The sequence below is a fragment of the Eupeodes corollae genome, chromosome 1 (genome assembly GCF_945859685.1).
Source record: "Eupeodes corollae chromosome 1, idEupCoro1.1, whole genome shotgun sequence".
Taxonomy (NCBI): Eukaryota; Metazoa; Arthropoda; class Insecta; order Diptera; family Syrphidae; genus Eupeodes; species Eupeodes corollae.
The window spans coordinates 53834178-53853113 of NC_079147.1; the positions used below are offsets into that span (position 1 = coordinate 53834178).

General features: G+C 36.2%; 2 protein-coding genes and 1 long non-coding RNA gene across 3 annotated transcripts; 1 reads left to right on the plus strand and 2 right to left on the minus strand.

The window, feature by feature from the left end:
• Positions 1 to 6753: 6753 nt before the first annotated feature.
• Positions 6754 to 7298, plus strand: LOC129954052 (uncharacterized). Its single transcript, XR_008782632.1, has 3 exons — positions 6754 to 6817; positions 6877 to 7082; positions 7162 to 7298. It is a non-coding gene; the product is annotated as an uncharacterized LOC129954052 (long non-coding RNA).
• A 7478-nt stretch (positions 7299 to 14776) lies between these two features.
• Positions 14777 to 15445, minus strand: LOC129939210 (uncharacterized protein K02A2.6-like). Its single transcript, XM_056047140.1, has one exon. The coding sequence runs from the start codon at positions 15443 to 15445 to the stop codon at positions 14777 to 14779; it is 669 nt and encodes a 222-aa protein (XP_055903115.1).
• A 1448-nt stretch (positions 15446 to 16893) lies between these two features.
• On the minus strand, positions 16894 to 18714 carry LOC129939224 (uncharacterized). The gene has a single exon (XM_056047164.1). The coding sequence runs from the start codon at positions 18712 to 18714 to the stop codon at positions 16894 to 16896; it is 1821 nt and encodes a 606-aa protein (XP_055903139.1).
• Between the last annotated feature and the right edge of the window lie 222 nt (positions 18715 to 18936).

The window sequence follows — 18936 nt, forward strand, 5'->3', positions numbered from 1 at the left end:
TCAAATAATAAATTTTATAAATATTTTTATATACTTATCGTACATATGTCTAAAAGTATGTAAATATTGTATATTAATATTTTAATCAAGCAATCAAGCTCGGAGGCTCAAAGGTAGATACAGATAAAGAGTCAGAGTCAATGAATTTAGATTTATTGATGATGATGATGAAGATGATGAAGATGATGATTTAATTTTGTAATCGTGATTTAGGGTAAACCTGTAGCTAAAAGATGTTTTATTATATTGGATTTTTGTATTCTTGTATTCCCTTTGTTGGTGATGATGACAGAATAATTAACTCGGGAATATTTACGAATTTTATTCTATTTCGTTTTCCACCGGAATTTGAAAAATACAACGATTGAGTTTATTTCTGTTTTAGAGTCGCCTTTTTATATTTATAATTAAGTTACGCTCGTTGAACTCATATGGTCCAAGAAGTTTTGTTTTTATATTTGATTAGGGAAGAAATATTTAGATTTAATTTGAGTTTTTACCTACTTGCTGTTTTTCTGCTTTTCTTGTTCTAATTAAATTTGAGATCGTTTTTCATGATTAGCTTAAGCTGTATAATTTTAAATTAGTTGAAAAGAACAAAATTTTATTTTCTTTTGAAAGCGAGGAATTGCTTAGGTAGATATACAAACGACTGATTTTTAACATTGGGTTTTGATACTAATTCAGAAATTTTCCCGAGTTTAAATTTATATTTCACAAAATTACATTTTGTTTACCATATTTTTTAAATAAAAAATATCTCGAATGTAAGGAGTCGCATATCTACAGTTTTAACTCCCAGTCATTGGAATATAGCTGAATCCTAATCCTAATTACCCTACTACTCAATTAGGTCGTCGATTTATCAGATGGCTGTCGTAAATGCTGAAACAGATCGGCTAGCTAACTGCTTCCTGCTGAAGACCATTTTTAATATCAAAGATTTTGCTAAAAAATGAAGTGACACTTTTGACAAAAAGGCGCCTATATTCAGCATGTCATTAAGCATATACGAGTACAACATCTAGTAACCATACTGTGTCGAATGCAGAGAAGATTTTTCGCCGGATTGCAATTGTCCTTTTCCTTGTGCCATAGCTGTTTTTCAACTCACCGGATAATATATTATTTAGCAGGTTGTTAAACTTACTTACTTACTTAAGGTGGTGCTACAGTCCTGTGTGAACTAGGGCCTCACCCAACAAACCTCTCCATCTAGCTCGCCACCTGATCCGCGGTCTTCCTCTACTTCGCTGTTCTGTTGGTGTAGATTCGAAGACTTTCCATGATAAGGGTCTTATATAGCAACACTTTGGTCCCTCGAGAGAGGACTTTACCACTCAATTGCTTTCTTAGTCCAAAGAAACAGCTGTAAGCAACAGTTATTCTGTGTTTGATCTCAGCGTTGGTGTTGTTTTCTCCGTTTACAGTGGATCCTAGGTAGACGAATTCCTTGACTACCTCAAAGTTACGTCCGTCGATGTCGACATTCTGACTAATACGTCGGTGTTTTATGTACTTTCTTGATGACAGCATGTACTTTGTTTTGCCCTCATTAACTGTTAAACCGATTTTTGCCGCTTCTGCCTCAATACTCACAAAAGCTCCATTGACATCACGATGAACCTTTCCGATTATATCAATGTCATCAGCATATGCTAGTAATTGGACAGATTTTAGACAGATAGTGCCTCTAGTGTTGATGTGTGAGCTCTGCACTATTCTTTCAAGAATGATGTTAAAAAAATCTCATGGCATTGCACCACCTTGTCTAAAACATTTTTTGACATCGAAAGGTTCTGTTAAGTTGTTTCCAACCTTTATATAGCAGCGTGAATTCTCCAATGTCATCCTGCACAAAGGGACGAGTTTGCCAGGGATGCCAAAACTATACATGGTCCAATACAGCTCGTCGCTGTAGATTCGACCTTGAAATTGATGAAAATATGGTGGGTGTCGATTTGGTGTACTAGGGTTTTTTTCCAGGATCTGCCGTAATGTGAATATTTGATCGACTAGGCACTTTTCTGGTCTAAAACCACACTGATAAGGACCTATCAGGTTGTTGACGATGGACTTTAGACGTTCACATATAACGACCGAGAAGATTTTACAGGCGATGTTAAGTAGACTGATTCCTCTACAGTTATTGCATTTAGAGGGTCTCCTTTTTCAGGATCGGGCAAACAATACTAAGGTTCCATTAAACGGGCATGCTTTCTTTCGTCAATTTCTTACAGATAAGTTGGTTCATGCTCCTAACCAAATTATATCCAGCTGATTTAAGGAGTTCGGCATTCAAGCCATCCGCTCCAAAGGCTTTATGAGACTTCAGCATAAATATGGCCATCTTTACTTCGTCAAAGTCAGGAGGACGGGATTGTTGCCTTTCGTCGTCTATGTTGAATGGATCATTCTATACAGTCTGCAGAAGTGGTCCTTTCATATCCTCAGCATTGACTGCTGTTTGACTATGATGTTTCCACTTCAGTCCTTGCAGCTTTCGGTTCTAGGTTTATGGACTCAACATCTACCAACATCTTTAAAGAAGTTGGTGTTTCTCTCGCCTCTTCTGCTCATAGAGCTCATGAACAGCTCTCGTTTTTTAATGCAGCGCCGCTTTGCGTGCCTGTTGTTTTTATGCATTTGCCTGCCTACATTCCTCAACAAACCAGGGGTTCCTTGTTGGTGGCTGCTTGAAACCCAGCACATCAGAGGCTTTTCTGTTTGCACCTTGGCAATGTTGTCTCTGGCTTTCGATACATTGTGTTGGCGACAGAGAACTTCGAGAGAGGTTACTTGTAACTCGGTCGGAAAATGATTTGGCGATCTCTTGCGATTTTTGCCGTTTGACGTTGTACCTTCTCCCAGCACCACCCTGTTTTGCCTTGAATCTGGAAACCCGAAGTGCTACCTTGGTAACAACGAGGTAGTGTTCCGAGTCGATATTAGGTCTTCGGAAATTTCGGACATCCATGATGCTGGAAGCGTGTATGGCGTCGATCGCAATATAGTCAATCTGGTTGACGGTAGATTGATCTGGAGAAAACGAAGTTCCTTTGTGGATGTTAAGGAGTGGAAAACACGTACTGGCCACCATGACGTTTCGCCGCACAGCAAAATCTATGAGCCTAAATCCGTTGTCGGAGGTGGTGTCGTGCAAAGATGTCTTCCCTTCCTAGGTTAGGTTTGGTTATAGTGGCTGTCCAAGATGGAAACGGACACTCTTAGGCCAGTTTAATGGCCTATTGTGATACCACATAAATCTTGAAGCTTCCTCCTAAGCTCAATGGAACCAGCTTGAGTCACTTACAAAACGTGAGAGGCTGATTATACCGATATGATTTAGATTGTTTAGATCGTTAAAGAAGAATTCTCCTAGGTAATTCTTGCGTTTTCGAGCTAGAGCAGGGCATGTGGAGAGAAGATGAAGAACCGTTTCTTACTCTTCTTCGTCCATACAGCTTCTGGAAAAGTCATTTGAGAATACGCCTAGTCTCGTGGCGTGCTTTGCTATTAGACAGTGTCCGGTTATTACACCCATTATCGAGCTTATATGCGATCTGCTTAGAGAGAGCAAGCACCTTGAACGTTTTAAATCCAGTGTTGGCCGGATGTTTTTTGTGACTTGATACGTGGTGATGTTGTTCCACCTGTTGCCTGCTCTCCTCACAGCGTCATGCATTAGCAGCAGTTTACAAGTAGCGATTGGTATGCCAGTACTTGCCAAACGTTATAGCATGGGCTGTACTGTACCGTTTCTGGCGAGTTCATCTGCCTTACAGTTACCTGGAATGTCTCTATGGCCCGGCACCCAGCAAAGGTGAATAGTAAACTGTTGCGCCATCTTCATTAGAGATGATCGACAGTTATGGACTGTTATAGAGTTTGTAGAGACAGAGTCCAGAGATTTGATAGCGGCCTGGCTGTCAGAGAAAATACGGATATTAGATGTTGATATCACGTTTTCTTTGAGCCAAGACAATCGCCAAAAGTTCCGGCTGGAACTCGCTACAATGATTAGGAAGGCGGAATGAGAGACTTAATTTCAGTCGTTCAGAGTACACACCTCCACCAACCCCTTCTTTTGTTTTTGACCCATCTGTGTAAAAATAGATTGACTCATCCTCCAAGAATGTCCTATCCTCCCAAAAAGGTCTGGTAGGTATAGAAATCTGGAAGTTTCTGTCGAATTGTAGTTGGGGGATGGTGTAGTCTGTGTGCTTTGGAATTAATTCTAAGTACCTTAGAATTACGGAGTGGCCAATGTTGTTGTTAGTTCACTGCGACGAAGCGTTGAGGAGAATAGCAGAGCTTGAGCTATTTGTTTGCTAAAAATGTCAAGGGGTGTAAGGTAGAGCAAGGTGTCCAGTGCCGCAGACGGGGTCGTGCGAAGCGATCCGCTTATACATAGGCAGGTATCCCTTCCTAGCTTGGCATACAAATCGCCCAGGACAATTTAATTATCGTAGCTAGGACACTACTGATATGTTTTGTCTAAGAGCTCGAAGAACATATTTTTGGTGTTGTCATCTTTCTCTTCTGTGGGGGCGTGCGCGCATATCAGGTTAATGTTGCCGAATTTACCTATAGCACAAGACTTCTTGCCTAAGTCTGTTGGTTTTCGTGGTAGCAGTCACCATAGTTAATATCGCAGTTTTTCATCCTCTTTTTGCCTGGCCCATCCCATCGTATTTCCTGGATGGTTTTAAACAGAGTTGCATACATTTCCACATCTTTCTGGGGTAAATGTCGCAAGCGTAATTGGATTTTTTCTAAGAATATTCTGGTTTGGTTTCACGTTACAATAAATAATATAAGGTTTAATTCAAGTTTCTAGCTCCATTGTTTCGTTTCGTGAGATATGTTCACCTTTCTTTTAAACTGCTATGTTAAAAATCAGCAATTTTTTTAAGAGCCCTTTCTGCATTAATATCTGTATAACAAAATTTATTTGAAGTTCATATCTCTTCTGGTTCTTGAGCTATGGACCCTTATTTTATGTTTAGTTTTATCAGGAATTAAAAAACCGATTTCAACTCAATACTTTTATTTTATTTTTGAATTTTTAAAAATAAATTTATTTTTTTTACAAAATTCGACATCTCAAAAAATTGTCAACAGTTTTTAACGAAATTCCAATGTTGAATGCATATTTATAAGCACTTAATAATCGCATACCAAAAATATTCTTAAGACGAAATTTGAAAATTGTATACATACAAAATTAATTAAAATATAAAACAAAACAAAAGTTAATAAACAAAGTAATTTTTTGTTTAAATGTTATTTAAATTTTGTAAGAAACTTATTTTGCTGGTACATATTTTAATCTTACATGTATGAAATATTTTTAAACATACTCTTTGGATAGGTACATGTGCAAGTTCGTGCTATGAAAATAAATATAATTTTTACATAAATAGGGCTATAACTTGACATATTATTGAGCATATTTAGAAATTAGTTTTAAAATAGTTTCAAATTTTAAGTTTTCCAAAAACCATTCTAAAATAGTAAAATTTTAATTTCAAAAACGGGGTTTTAATAAAATAATGAGGCATGCATAAACATTAATAATTTATTAAAACAGGGTTGCAAAAAGCGGAATTTTGGAACATATTTATTTGCAGAAAAATTTAGTTTAAATTGACGTTTTTAATTTATCTCCACTTCCATAAACATACAAAGTTTAATTTTAAATATTAATTTTTAACTGACAGTCAAAACAAATAAGGTTTCTCGATGGAGTTTCAAAAAACATGTTTCTCTGTCAAAATAGTTTTCTTATTGTTGTTATTTTCAAATAAATTTAATTAGAACACGAAGAACAACTCTAGACATCTCTACACTGCCCTCGGCTAGTTAAACTTGTTTCAAAAGTGTGCATTTAATTGAAACATTTATGATACCTAATAATAACTCCCACGATTTATATAAATATTGAATAAAATTAATCAATTGTCTTAAATGCCGAGAAGGTTAAATAATTAAAACTAATAAAATAGCATTTTGGTCAAAAATGCAAAAAGAAGACAACAACAAAATTGATACAAATGTCTGATAGCCTTGTTCTCCTATAAGTTTATAGTTTTTTTTTTGTTAATAAATTCGATCAATGCAAATCTCACAAAATACTTATTTAATTATTCATTTGTAGGTATGGTTAAATATAGAAGCATATAATTATACATTTTTATCAAATGCAAAACAGGTTAACCAAGTTCAACTATCTCTCATCAGTTAGATTGTCATATCGTATTAATTTGACATTATCAATCTTTACGTCTACGTCCAGTCCATGTAAAATGTTGTAAAATGTAAAGATTGAAAATGAATAAAGCGAATATGTAAATTTTACTATCAGGATAAAAGTTTAGCATGCCTCACAACATTGATAGATTATAGCTTAATTACTCAGTCAATCAAAATTGCGAATATGTTTGCATCAAGACGGAAATTTTGTTTGACACAATTGTTAAGCTTAGTTTTAAATAGACTCAAAGGATTCTAACCTTTGAAACAATGGAAAAATTTGACAAATCAGTTGGCGGTCTTAGAGCTCGTCTAAGCTTAAATGTCTGATCAAAGCAGTTGACCTCCGAATTTAGAATCCCATCATATCGTGGTGCTGTTAAGCATTTTTTATGACAACATTGAGTGAATTTATGCAAATTGCAACGAGCGACAAAGTCAGTCGGTATATCGGCGGTGCGGCGGTAGACTTAGGTATATAGCTCCATTGTTGGTTATAACTAATAAGTCTGGCTGGATGCTGACGACAACGAAGCGACGATGCTCTCCTTGCTCTGATGATGTGAATTTTATTGAATTTATTTTTATTTTGCATCTTTTTCAATTTTTATACCGATCAAGTTCTAGATTTGGTGTTTCATTTGATGATGGTTCATGGCTAAACCGGACTGTGCTGCTCTTTCTGATTTATATACTTTAAGAATTGAAATTAGTTAAATGCATAATATGCCTTATATTTTGTATCCAAACAGGCTTAAAAGACGTTATGGCAGTTTAAGCCAAAAAAAGGAACCAATTATTTTTGTTTCAATAAGATCTCGCAAAAAGTATACCTATATAAGTTGATATGAATGTTTTTGTTTATAAAATTATCTTGTATATTTTTTAATTTTATTTTTGTTTAAGGTGGCGATATGACATGGCGGGCGGCTTGGCGACAACCTTGACTTTCGTCATTAAATAATATTAAATTATTTAGTGTTGGCTTAATTTGCATTAATTTTTAATGTTTGTTTTAGAGTTTTTTTTTTGTATTGTATCTTTGTATCTTGTTTAATTTTATATAATTTGAACAAATTGATGGTTATAATAAAATACATTCTTTTTTTTTAAATCTCTGTAATTTAAATAAACCTATAGGTATCTAAATGCTAAGGCACATGTTGCATTTCGACAGAAAGTTGTTCCTTTTTGGAAGATTTGTCACCGAAAAGCCTTTAATCCTGACTCAAAATTAATCCAATCCCAGAATACCGATTGATTTTTTTAGAATAACCTGATAGCAGATTTGTGTCACTAAAAACTTTTGTGATCATTACGTGGATTCCAGCACAGATATGATTACAAACTTAATTCTTTGTGGAATAAGAAATATTATCCCGATCCCGAATAGGTTAAAATCTAACAAACCCAAATAAAACTCATGGTTTGATTCGAGTTTGTTAGAAGGTTATTAGGATCAAAGATGTAAGTTTCCGAATTTACAAAGCCTACCCCACTAAGAAAAACCGTAATAAGTTCGGACAAGCTGGAAAGAACTGTAACGGTCATATTCGACGCTTTACATTTTTGCATGACCAAAAATTACGGCAAAAATTACTACCATGTCCCAAAGGTAGTAAAAGTTTCTGGTCATTTGTAAAAATTGTGCTCAACACTATGATACGTCATAGTCAGTTTCTAATGACACTCTTTTTCTAAGCTCGATTGATTAAGTCAATTTGCTTAAAGCACAACTTGCTGTTAATTGAATGCTGCCATTAAGTGACATTACTCCTCCTGTACATTTAAGTGTAAACGATTCTATGGGACGAATTTTCTTTCGCACTTGCACAGTTGCTAGAGAACTTTAAGAATTTGACGTAAACAAATCAAGCCCAGGTACTGTTCTGAAGAGGTGTTTTTTAACGCTGGTAAAACTACTGAGGAAGTTAGGCTATTGCACTTGATATTTCAAAGGAATGAGATAGAGTTTGGTATCAAGCTATTTTATCGTAAATGCGTGCATTTGGTTTTGATGAATCTCTTCTTCGTTGCGTTTCAAACTACTTTTCGGACTTTTTAATTTAAGAAGAATTGGACGAGTTCAAATCTGATATCCACAAAATAAACGCTGCTGGTTAGCTCCGTTTGGTCTCAAACACTCTTCCTTATCAATGATTTTTTGTCTGAAACTTCTAACCCACTAATTTGTATCGCTGATGACAGTACCCTCAGCTTATTATATTTTTTATTAGATTGACATTCTGGTTTTCCAGATGTGGACTAAGAATGGCAGGGTATGATAAGCTCAAGAACACAATACTGTATACTGTTGCAAAACCGTAAACTTCCCCCAATACTACTATCCATGGTTGTTACTTGCATCGAGGAGACTGAATGGCTTCCAGTTCTAGGTATGTGCACCACAAACCACTTGTTGTAGAGGGATCACATATTCAACATTGACAAAAACGTTGTTAAGTGCTAATTTTTTCTCTGCCGACACAAGAATTTTGTACCACTTCTTGTCTGGCTATAATTTGAGAAGCTTTTATTCGTCCAAAACTAACAATTCAACCGTAATAGTCGTAATAGTCGCTATTCAAGGAATGTTTATCAGTTTTGTTTTAAGCCCAATTTCGTAAGTACTGTTAAGTACAGCTATTCTTTTTTGAGCCTGACCACACGAATGTGAAATGCTTTACCAGCCTCAAAATTTCCCACTCATTACAATTTTTTTTTATATAATAAGCGAACACTTTAATTGATATACTACCCTTATTATGTAGACACAGTGTGGGCACTAGGAAAGGGAGAAAGGGGTTGAAATGAGATGTCGGTGCACATTGGTTTTAAATATTGCCATATTCGCATAGTAAGGCTAAAGAACGAATCTCTGTACTTGACAGTACGACTGAAGTTGGGCTCGAGGGTATATTGATGAGCATTCCTAGAAGCGCGAGTATTACGGTGAACTGTTTAAGGGGAGGAATGTAGCTGGCTATTTCTCTAGATAATAAACCATTAAATGACTCCCAGATATGGGAGTTACATATACTCAAGCTTTGGACGTATATAAGTCTTGTTAATGACAGCCATATCAGAGAAGGAGAAAAACTTCTTGCATCGCCTTAGAAAACCCAAACATCTTGCGGAATTTTTGGTGACATCGCGTATGTGATCCTTCGACAAAAGGTGGTTGGTGATACACATACCGAGAATATCGAGATGTTTAATTTCCTCGATGCAAGTGCCATTTATGGATAATGGCAAGAGGAGTATATTTCGTTTTAACGATACAAGACATCATTGCGTTTTCGAAGCATTAAATTCCACGCGATTTCTTATTCCCCGTTGTTCAATGATGTTTAGGTCGGAATTTAATGAGCTAATCATATTTTTTCGTTGCAGTTCCACATCCGAAGAAGAAGGGTGTGAATCTAAAACGAATATGAAAAGCTAAGAGTACTATCGTCAGCGAAACAATGTGCTGGATTAGAAGTTGCAGACAAGAGATCATTAATAAAAATGAGAAAGAGTGTTGGAGATAAAACGGAGCCCTGGGGCACACCAGCATTTATTTTGTGGTTTTCAGACTTGAATCCATACAATACCGCTTGTATTGAACGATTCGAAAGGTAATTACTAATCCAATGAAGTAGGAATTCATGAAAACCGAAAGCACGCAACTTCGATAAGGAGTCTGATGCCAAACCCTATCAAATGCTTTTGAAATATCAAGCTTAATAATATTACTTTCTCCAAAACTATGTAAAGATTTGTTCCACTGTTCGGTGAGATGAACCATGAGATCACCAGCTTTCGATCTTCGAGATATTTCTTGAGCTGATAATTAATCAGCGTTTCCATGACCTTGGAAAGATGTGACGTAAGTGCAATCGGTCGGTAATTAGACGGTTCGCCTTTCTTGGGAATAGGCTGGACAAATGCAGTTTTCCATCCGCTCGGAACGAAACTTGAGGAGTAGGACCGATGAAAAAGCTTACGCAATGGTTTTGCCAGCGATGGAGAAAACCTCTTCAGAACAATAGCGGGGATATCATCCGGACCAGCGGATTCATGTATGTTAAGATCTTTTAGGACTCTCTACAGTACGAGTGCGAAAAAAGATTTGCCCCATAGAATCATTAACTCGCTCAAGTACAGGCGGAGTCATTACACTCACTGGCAGCGTTAAATTGGCGGCGAACTGCTTAGCAAAGAGGTTTTCTTTCTCTAAAGAGCTAACAAATAGATTGGACAAATTCACAACGAGCGTAGGAACCGAGGAAGAGAAAGAATTCCTCATATTTTTTACAAATGACTTATTCTGGTTTTCCTCAGTTGGATTGGATTTAAAACAACTGAAACTTACCTTTTTTGACCCTAATAACCTTCATGTGATCATATCAGCGCTGGCTTCAACGTCACTATCGAGGTAGCATAGTGACCAGTTAATGATCCTAAAATAATTATTGGGACCGTCATAGTTGCCAAACGGTTTTCTTCAGCTGGAGAGTTTTTACACAAGAAATTTGCTGATATGACACAATAGTCAGATGTGCCTAGAGGAGATAGAACACTAATTGTGTACTTACCAGCGTCAGAGGTAAGAAACAAGTCAAGAGTGTTTTCTGCTCGATCTACCACGTCCGATATCCGAGTGGGCTCGTTTACCAGCTGAGTTAGGTGGTTTAACACAGCAAAGATCTCAGCTCATACTCCTTCTGCTGTTGCTTGGCCCGAATGTTGAAGCCATGAAGAATGTGGAGACATTTAAAACCAATGAACATCGGTAGCTCCTTCCTAATCCTATCCTCCTTCACTTATTGCACGCACTGTTTTAAACCATTACAAGAGTATTCATTAGCCCTTAAGTGCATGCACATTATACAAAAAGTAGAACGGAAACCGTTTAGAGAAGAAACATACAATTTTAACCAAACAATTAAGATTTTAAGTTTGTCAAGGTTCAAAAACTACACAGAACAAAAAAGTCATCCTATTTACTGTTTTGGTAGTCAATATGACTATTTGGTAGTTAATTTTCAGCTGATACGCGATAGTCAATAGGACAAATTTTGGTTGTCAATTTTGGGATCAGAAATTTGTTTACAAATTGGTAGTCAATATGACAACTTTGGTTGAAAGAAATTGAAACTAAGGCTGTCGTTTAGATTAATGTGGTATTCAATACTACAACTGCGGTAGTCAATATAACAATCCTCGATAGTCAATTTTTGGTAGTTCTGTTGACTACTTTTGTTGTCATATTGACTACCCAAAATTGACAATCGAAAATCGTTCTATTGACTATCCAGTAGTCAATTTTTAAAAATAAGGTTGGCATATTGACTATTTTGTAAGTCAATGCGACAAATTGGCCAAATTTAGGGTTGACTATCGACGATTGTTAATATAACAACTTTGTTTTTTTCTGTGTAGTTGCAATCCTACATTTAAAAATAAAAAAAATAAATTGGGTGGCGCGACAGTCCGTTGAGAACCAAGGCCTAGTGACTTACAACTCTCAACCATTCCTGTGTGCTAGTAATGTTGTCAGGAATGTAGGGGACCTACAGTTTATATGCCGACTCCGAACGGTTAATTTTGAGAAAGCACTTTTTCATGACAATAGTTACTCTTGGAGAATTTGTCAATTCCTCGCAAGAGGCAGTACCCGTGAAAAGACTTTAGATGGCATAGGCAGGGATCGAACCCAAGACCTCTAGCATGACAGTCCAACGCACTAACCATCATGCCACGGGTACCACATTTAAGTCATAATAATCCAATTTGTTTATCATTCACCTGGTAAAGTTGCTATCGTACGTTTAGTTTTTTTTTAATTAAGATTGTAAAAAATGTTTAAAAGTTCAAAAATGAAAATAAATTTTATAAAATATGATCGAAGTGAAGTAAGTTAGTCATAACAATTAAGCACATTATAAATAATTGCTATAAGATTTCACAAAATTATTTCAAACTGTTAAGAACTTATTTTGTACGAGAACACAAAAGCCATGTTGACATTTTTGAACCACCCTGACTAAAAAGATGAGGCCAAGAGTCCGTGTGAAAACGATCCAAAATTTGATCTTAGTAGAAAATTAAATTAGAATTTGATATGAAGATTTGTCTGGCTTTTTTTGACAATTTTGTTCGGACCTAATGTTTTAGAGTCTATTATTACTACCGTTATCAGACTGCTTACTCGTAGATTGGAGTTGATGTAAGAAGTAAAATTCTAAAAAATTACTTTTTGAAAATATTTTTTTATTCAAGGAGTCACCAAAACCTTGATCAACAAAACCTTAAAATTATAGAGAGATAAATGTTTTTTTCTTGAATTCACGAAATAGGTGCATTTTTTGTACATAATTTTTCAAGAAATTAAATAAAAACAAACTAAAAAAGAGGCTGGGATGCGACCCACACTGATAACTTCCCATCCCGTCTGTCGATTTGTCTTGCTTAAAAGTTTGTCTATATGTACTGGTACTAGTATTTTGTTGTTAGATTTTTATATAAAAATTTCTGAATATCGAAACCAATATTTTCAGTGAAATAAAATAAGTATGAAACCAATATTTTTAATTTTTGAAAAGCTATTTTAGTCGAAAGTAAATTCTTACCAAGTTTTAGTATTGTTTTTTTTAGAGTTTTATTTTTTGTTAAAAAATTGTCATTTCGATTTTTTTCAAAATTTTACCAAATGTTGAAAACACTATTTCTCATAAGATAAAATTATATTGAAGCCAATATTTCAAATTTTTGAAAAGATATTTGATTCGAAAATCAATTTTTACCAACTTTTGTTAAATTTTTTTTAGGTTTTTATTTTTTGTACAAAAACTGTTAATTCGATTTTTATCAAAATTTTACTAAATGTTAACAACAATATTTCTAGAAAGATAAAAGTAGCTTAAAGCCAATATCTACAAGTTTTGAAAAGATATTTGAGCCGAAAATCAATTTTTTACAAACGTTTATACATTTTTTTTAGGTTTTTATTTTTGTTAAAAAAAAACTGTCAGTTCGATTTTTTTGTCCTAATGTTGGAAACAATATTTCTTATAAGTAAAAATTAGTAAGAAGCTATTATCTCAAATTTTTGAAAAGATATTTGAGTCGAAAATAATTTTTTACCAACTTTTGATAATTTTTTTTCGGTTTTTATTTTTTTTCTAAAAAAACCGTCAATTAGATTTTTTTCAAAATTCTACTGAATGTTGACAACAATATTTTTTGAAAGATTAAAGTAAATTAAAGGCAATATGTCAAATTTTTAAAAAGATATTATAGCCGAAAATCAATTTTTACCAACTTTTATTAATTTTTTTTAGGTTTTTATTTTCTGTAAAAAAACTGTCAATTCGATTTTTTTAAATATTTTTCAGAATGTTGAAAACAATATTTCATATAAGATAAAATAACTTTGAAGCCTAAATTTCAAGTTTTTGAAAAGATATTTGAATCGATATTTAATTTTCACCTATTTTGAGTAATGTTTTTTTTTAGATTTTTATTTTTTGTAAGAAAACTGTCAATTCGATTTTTCTCAAATGTCAAAAACATTATTCTTCGTTGCGCAAAATTCTTTTAGAGATGAAATCATTTTTATTGTTAAAATTTTCGAGGTGACAAATTTTTTTCAGGTTTTTCGATTAATAAAAAATCTTTTGCTGCATCGTTCTGCATTGTTATCTGTGTAACAAAATTCATTTGAAGTCGATATCTCTTCGGCTTCTTGAGCTATGGACGAAGTTAAAACGTTGCACGCACAGACATCTGTCTAAAAATCTTTTATTTCGACTCTAGGTGTAGTGTTCGCACGTTTAATGAAAGACGACCTTTCTTAGTGAGTTCAGTTTATTAACTAACTTAATAACTTATGCTATTATAACATATACGTTAATATATATAGAGATAGAGAGAGAGGTATACATACACTCCACATCTCCCCTATGAAAACAATAATCTTTATTCTTAGTTTTAATTCATTGTTATAAAAGTCTGATTATAGTTTAAATTCTATATCATATAAATACATTGGATAGTATTGATTAAACAAAGATTTTAATTTACCAAGTTGATGTTAATAATTCATGTTTCAGGTATGTAGTTAAATAAAGATGAAATAATCTTACTTAGAAGAATAAGTCCATCGATCGGGTGGTTTGCTGATTCTTCCTGCTCTGGTGGTATAATGACCTGTAGATGTAGTTGTGGGTAAAGTTGTTTTTGGACCAGGCAATAAAGTATCAGCATGCATCTTTATCTCCTCCTTCGAAGTTTTTGAGCTTGGAGTTTGAAGCTCTCCTTCAATTACTTCTTCTGGTTTATACGGTATAGCGTTTCTATGAGCATGGTTGAGGTGATAAACATTTCTTCTATATACTCCGGTGTTGGTTTTAATATAAAAGGAACGAGGGGTATCGGCCTTGGCCTGAATACGTCCCCATTGGTGGATATCCCTTATCCATACAACATCGCCAATTTCAAAGTTTCTTGTGTCGCACACTCCATGTCGTCTGTTTTAATTGTTTGCTTGTTGTTGCCTCCTTTGTTCTTCATTCTTTGTGATTTTGTCCATGTCGACCTTATTTGGCTCAAAACGATCATTTGTCATCGGCATTATTGAACGAATTTTTCGGCCCATTAAAAGTTCAGCTGGGCTTGACCCGTTAGCGAGTGGTGTGGCACGGTACTCCAATAGAGCCAATTGAGGATCTTCAGTGTTTTTCTTCAACAAATTCTTGACTATTTTAACTGCCGACACAATGAATCTATTGCTTTGAGCAAAATGAGGGCTGGATGTGATGTGCTTAAATCCCCAGCATTGAGCGAATTGACGAAACTCTGAGGATTGAACCGTGGCAAACTGAGGTCCATTGTCAGTTCTGACTATTTCCGGTATGCCAAACCTGGCAAAAATTGATTTTAAGTGCTTGATGATGCATCGTGATGTCTGGTTTTCCAATTGAACTATCGCTGGAAATCTGGAAAAATAATCGCTAATTACTAAAAAGGTTTTACCATAGCATACGCAAAGGTCCATTGCTATTGTGTGCCAAGGACGCTCAGGCAATGTGGAACTTATAAGCGGTTCGTGTCTAGGGACCAGATATTGTAGACAGGTGGTGCAAGTCCGAACAAACTCTTCCATTTCCTTTGAAGATCCAGGCCACCAAAACGACTGTCGCATTCTGCTTTTACATTTAACGATTCCAAGTGTCCAGTCCAGTGGTACCCGTGGCATGATGGTTAGTGCGTTGGACTGTCATGCTAGAGGTCTTGGGTTCGATCCCTGCCTATGCCATCTAAAGTCTTTTCACGGGTACTGCCTCTTGCGAGGAATTGACAAATTCTCCAAGAGTAACTATTGTCATGAAAAAGTGCTTTCTCAAAATTAGCCGTTCGGAGTCGGCATATAAACTGTAGGTCCCCTCCATTCCTGACAACATTACTCGCACACAGGAAGGGTTGAGAGTTGTAAGTCACTAGGCCTTGGTTCTTAACGGACTGTCGCGCCACCCAATTTATTTATTTTTATAAGTGTCCAGTATGCACTTTTGCTAACATCTCCTTACGCATAACCGGTGGGATGACCAATCGATTCCCATGCATCAAGAGCTGGCCATTAATGGATAAATAATGACGATCATTGTAATATAGCCTTCCTTCTGGTGTTATTTTCGAACGATGTGGCCATCCACTTTGGCAAAATTCCATAATTTCTTTGATAGCTGGGTCATCTTGCTGGGCCTTCCGAATACTATTTAATTTGTCTGTTGATGCAGGTAGCACTTCGATGATGCTGTTGACAAACGTTTCGATTTCTTCTTCGTCATTTTGCCCTATTTCCTGCATAGGATTTCGAGACAATGTATCCGCTGCTACTAGATCCTTGCCGGGTGTAAAAATGATGCTGAATGTAAGGCCCATCATCTTCATACGAAACCGTTGAATTCTTAGCGTTAAGTCATCAAGATTTTTAGTCGTGAAAATTGGGATCAACGGCTTGTGATCCGTTTCAATCGTGAAGTGAATGCCAACGATGTAATCCCGGAATTTCTCGCATGCCCACTTGATGCCTAAAGCCTCTTTTTCAATTTGGGCATACTTTTTCTCGCTGTCGGACATGGTTCGAGAGGCGTATGCTACGGGCTTGAGAATGCCGTCGACATCCGTCTGGAGAAGGACAGCTCCAAGTCCGTAAGATGAAGCGTCAGACGACACAATGGTTTTGTGTGTTGGATCGTACGCCTTCAACACTGGAGCTGAAGTAAGTGCTCGTTTCATCTGAGTAAAAGCCTCTTCTTGCATCGGCGTCCAAAGAAAATCTATTTGGGATTTTAAAAGCTCATTTAATGGATGGCTTACTGAAGAAAGGTATGGAACGAACTTACCCAGGTAATTGACCAATCCGAGAAACTGACGTAGTTCTCTTACATTTCGTGGATGTGGGAATTCTTCAATTGCCTGGATTTTCGATGGACAAGGGTGAATACCCTCTTCGTCAATTTTGTGTCCAAGAAACGTATATGGAAACGCCTATCTGACATTTCGATTTATTCAATGTTACTCCACTCTGTTCCAGCTTCTTAAGTACAGCACACAAGTTTCGATCATGTTCTTGCATGTCCTTTCCCTTTACCAAAATGTCGTCCATTTGGCAGATAACTCCATCAACTCCCTCGAGAATACGCTGCATTTCCCTCTGAAACAACTCCGGAGCGGTGCAAATGCCAAAGGGCAGCCTTTGGAAACAAAACCTACCAAATGGAGTGAGGAATGTTGTAAGAAGCTCTGATTTAGGTGATAATTAAATCTGCCAGAATCCATAGTTCGCAACTTGGTGTAATATTTAGCGCCTTCTAGCTGAGCCAATGAATGATCTGCGACCGGCATTGGGTGGATACCCCGTTGAATTGCCATATTCAGCTTCCCAAGATCAACACAGGGCCGAATGTCACCATCGGGCTTAGTAACAATGACCATTGGGGCACACCATTCGGTCGGCTCATCTACCCTTCTTATCACTTCTAACTGCAGCATTTCATCAAGTTTTGACTTGAGTTTTGATTTCAAAGGTATAGGTACGCGTCTTGCAGTAGCGATTGCATATGGCTTCGCGTTCGATTGTAATTTAATTTCGTATTCAGTGTCAATACAACCCAATTTCTTAAATAACTTGGGATATTCAACTTCTATTTGTATCGATGATTTTTGAACTGTTCGGTCACAAGGAGTATTAAAAGCGTTTATCCGTTCTATAATTTTTAAATTTTGACAAGATTTTAAACTCAAAAGTGGTGATTTTAGATTATTTATTATGTAAACATTGGATTTACAGCATTGTTGGCCATAATTTAATTCACAGTTGAATACACCTGCGACATTAAGTCTTCCGCCAGAAGGGCCGCATAACTTTTTATCAGATGAACTTAACTTCACATGAGGAAATGTTGATTTAAAGTACTGAAGTGGTAAAACGTCAACCGCTGCTCCTGTATCCAATATAAAAGTTATTAGTTTCCCATTCACTTTTACTCCCGCAGTCCACCTATCGACACTAGAGTTTTCGTCTACCACCGTACCAATAAACAAGGGCTCGTCTTCGTCTTCTTCTACGCGAAATATTTTGTCGCTGTTCTTCGATTTTTGTCTGCATACACTACTGAAATGGTTCCACTTTTTACATAAGCGGCATTGTTTGCCTCTTGCGGGACATTTTTGTTTTCCATGTTTCCCTTGCATACCACACCACGGACATTGAACATCTTTTGTCTTTGTTGTTTCTCCTTTATTTCGAAAAGAACTTTGTGTAGGTGACGCCGTTTTTGGTTTGTGGGAATGAGAGCGAATGCTATTAACAGTGCTTGTAGTTGTAGTAGACAAGTCTACTTGTTGTCTTCTAACTGCGTCGTGCTGTCTGACTGTTTGTATAGCCTTTTCTAGCGTTAACTCCGATTCTAACTGCAACCTCTCTGACAACCGTCTGTCTCGCACACCGACGACCAATCGATTCCGTAACATTTCGTCGCGCAGAGCAGCATAATTGCAATTCTCTGAAAGCAAATAAAGTGCCGTAATGAAATCTTCGATGCTTTCTCCATCTAACTGGCTACGAGAATTGAACTTTGCCCTTTCGTAAATCACGTTATGCTTCATTACAAAGAAATTTTCAAATGCGTTTAATACGGGTATAAACTTCTTTTCATCCGCGGAACTTAGGTTGAATGAGAGAAAAATGTCATCTGCCTGATCACCCATAAGGTACACTAGGGTGTTCACTTGCTCAACCTCATTTCTTTTATCCAGTCCCGAAGCTATTCTAAAACGATCAAATCGACGTTTCCATCGCGGCCAATCTGTTGGGCTGAACGAAAAGTGTTCCGGCGCTTGAACCGTAAAATGATTACCGGATAAAGGCAGCATTTTAGCTTCAGTGGCTGGAATATCATTTACCATTTTTTTCTTTTTAAGCGAACGACCGAATATTAAAATTAATACTTATATTTCGACACCGCTGCCACCATGTAGTGTTCGCACGTTAAATGAAAGACGACCTTTCTATGGGAAGTTAATAAACAAATATGTTAGGGAGAAACTGGAGTAAGGCACACACAAATTATCTCTGCTCTAAATTAGCCATTTCTATTTAAATCTCAGTTCTAGAGCATCCAAGGAAAA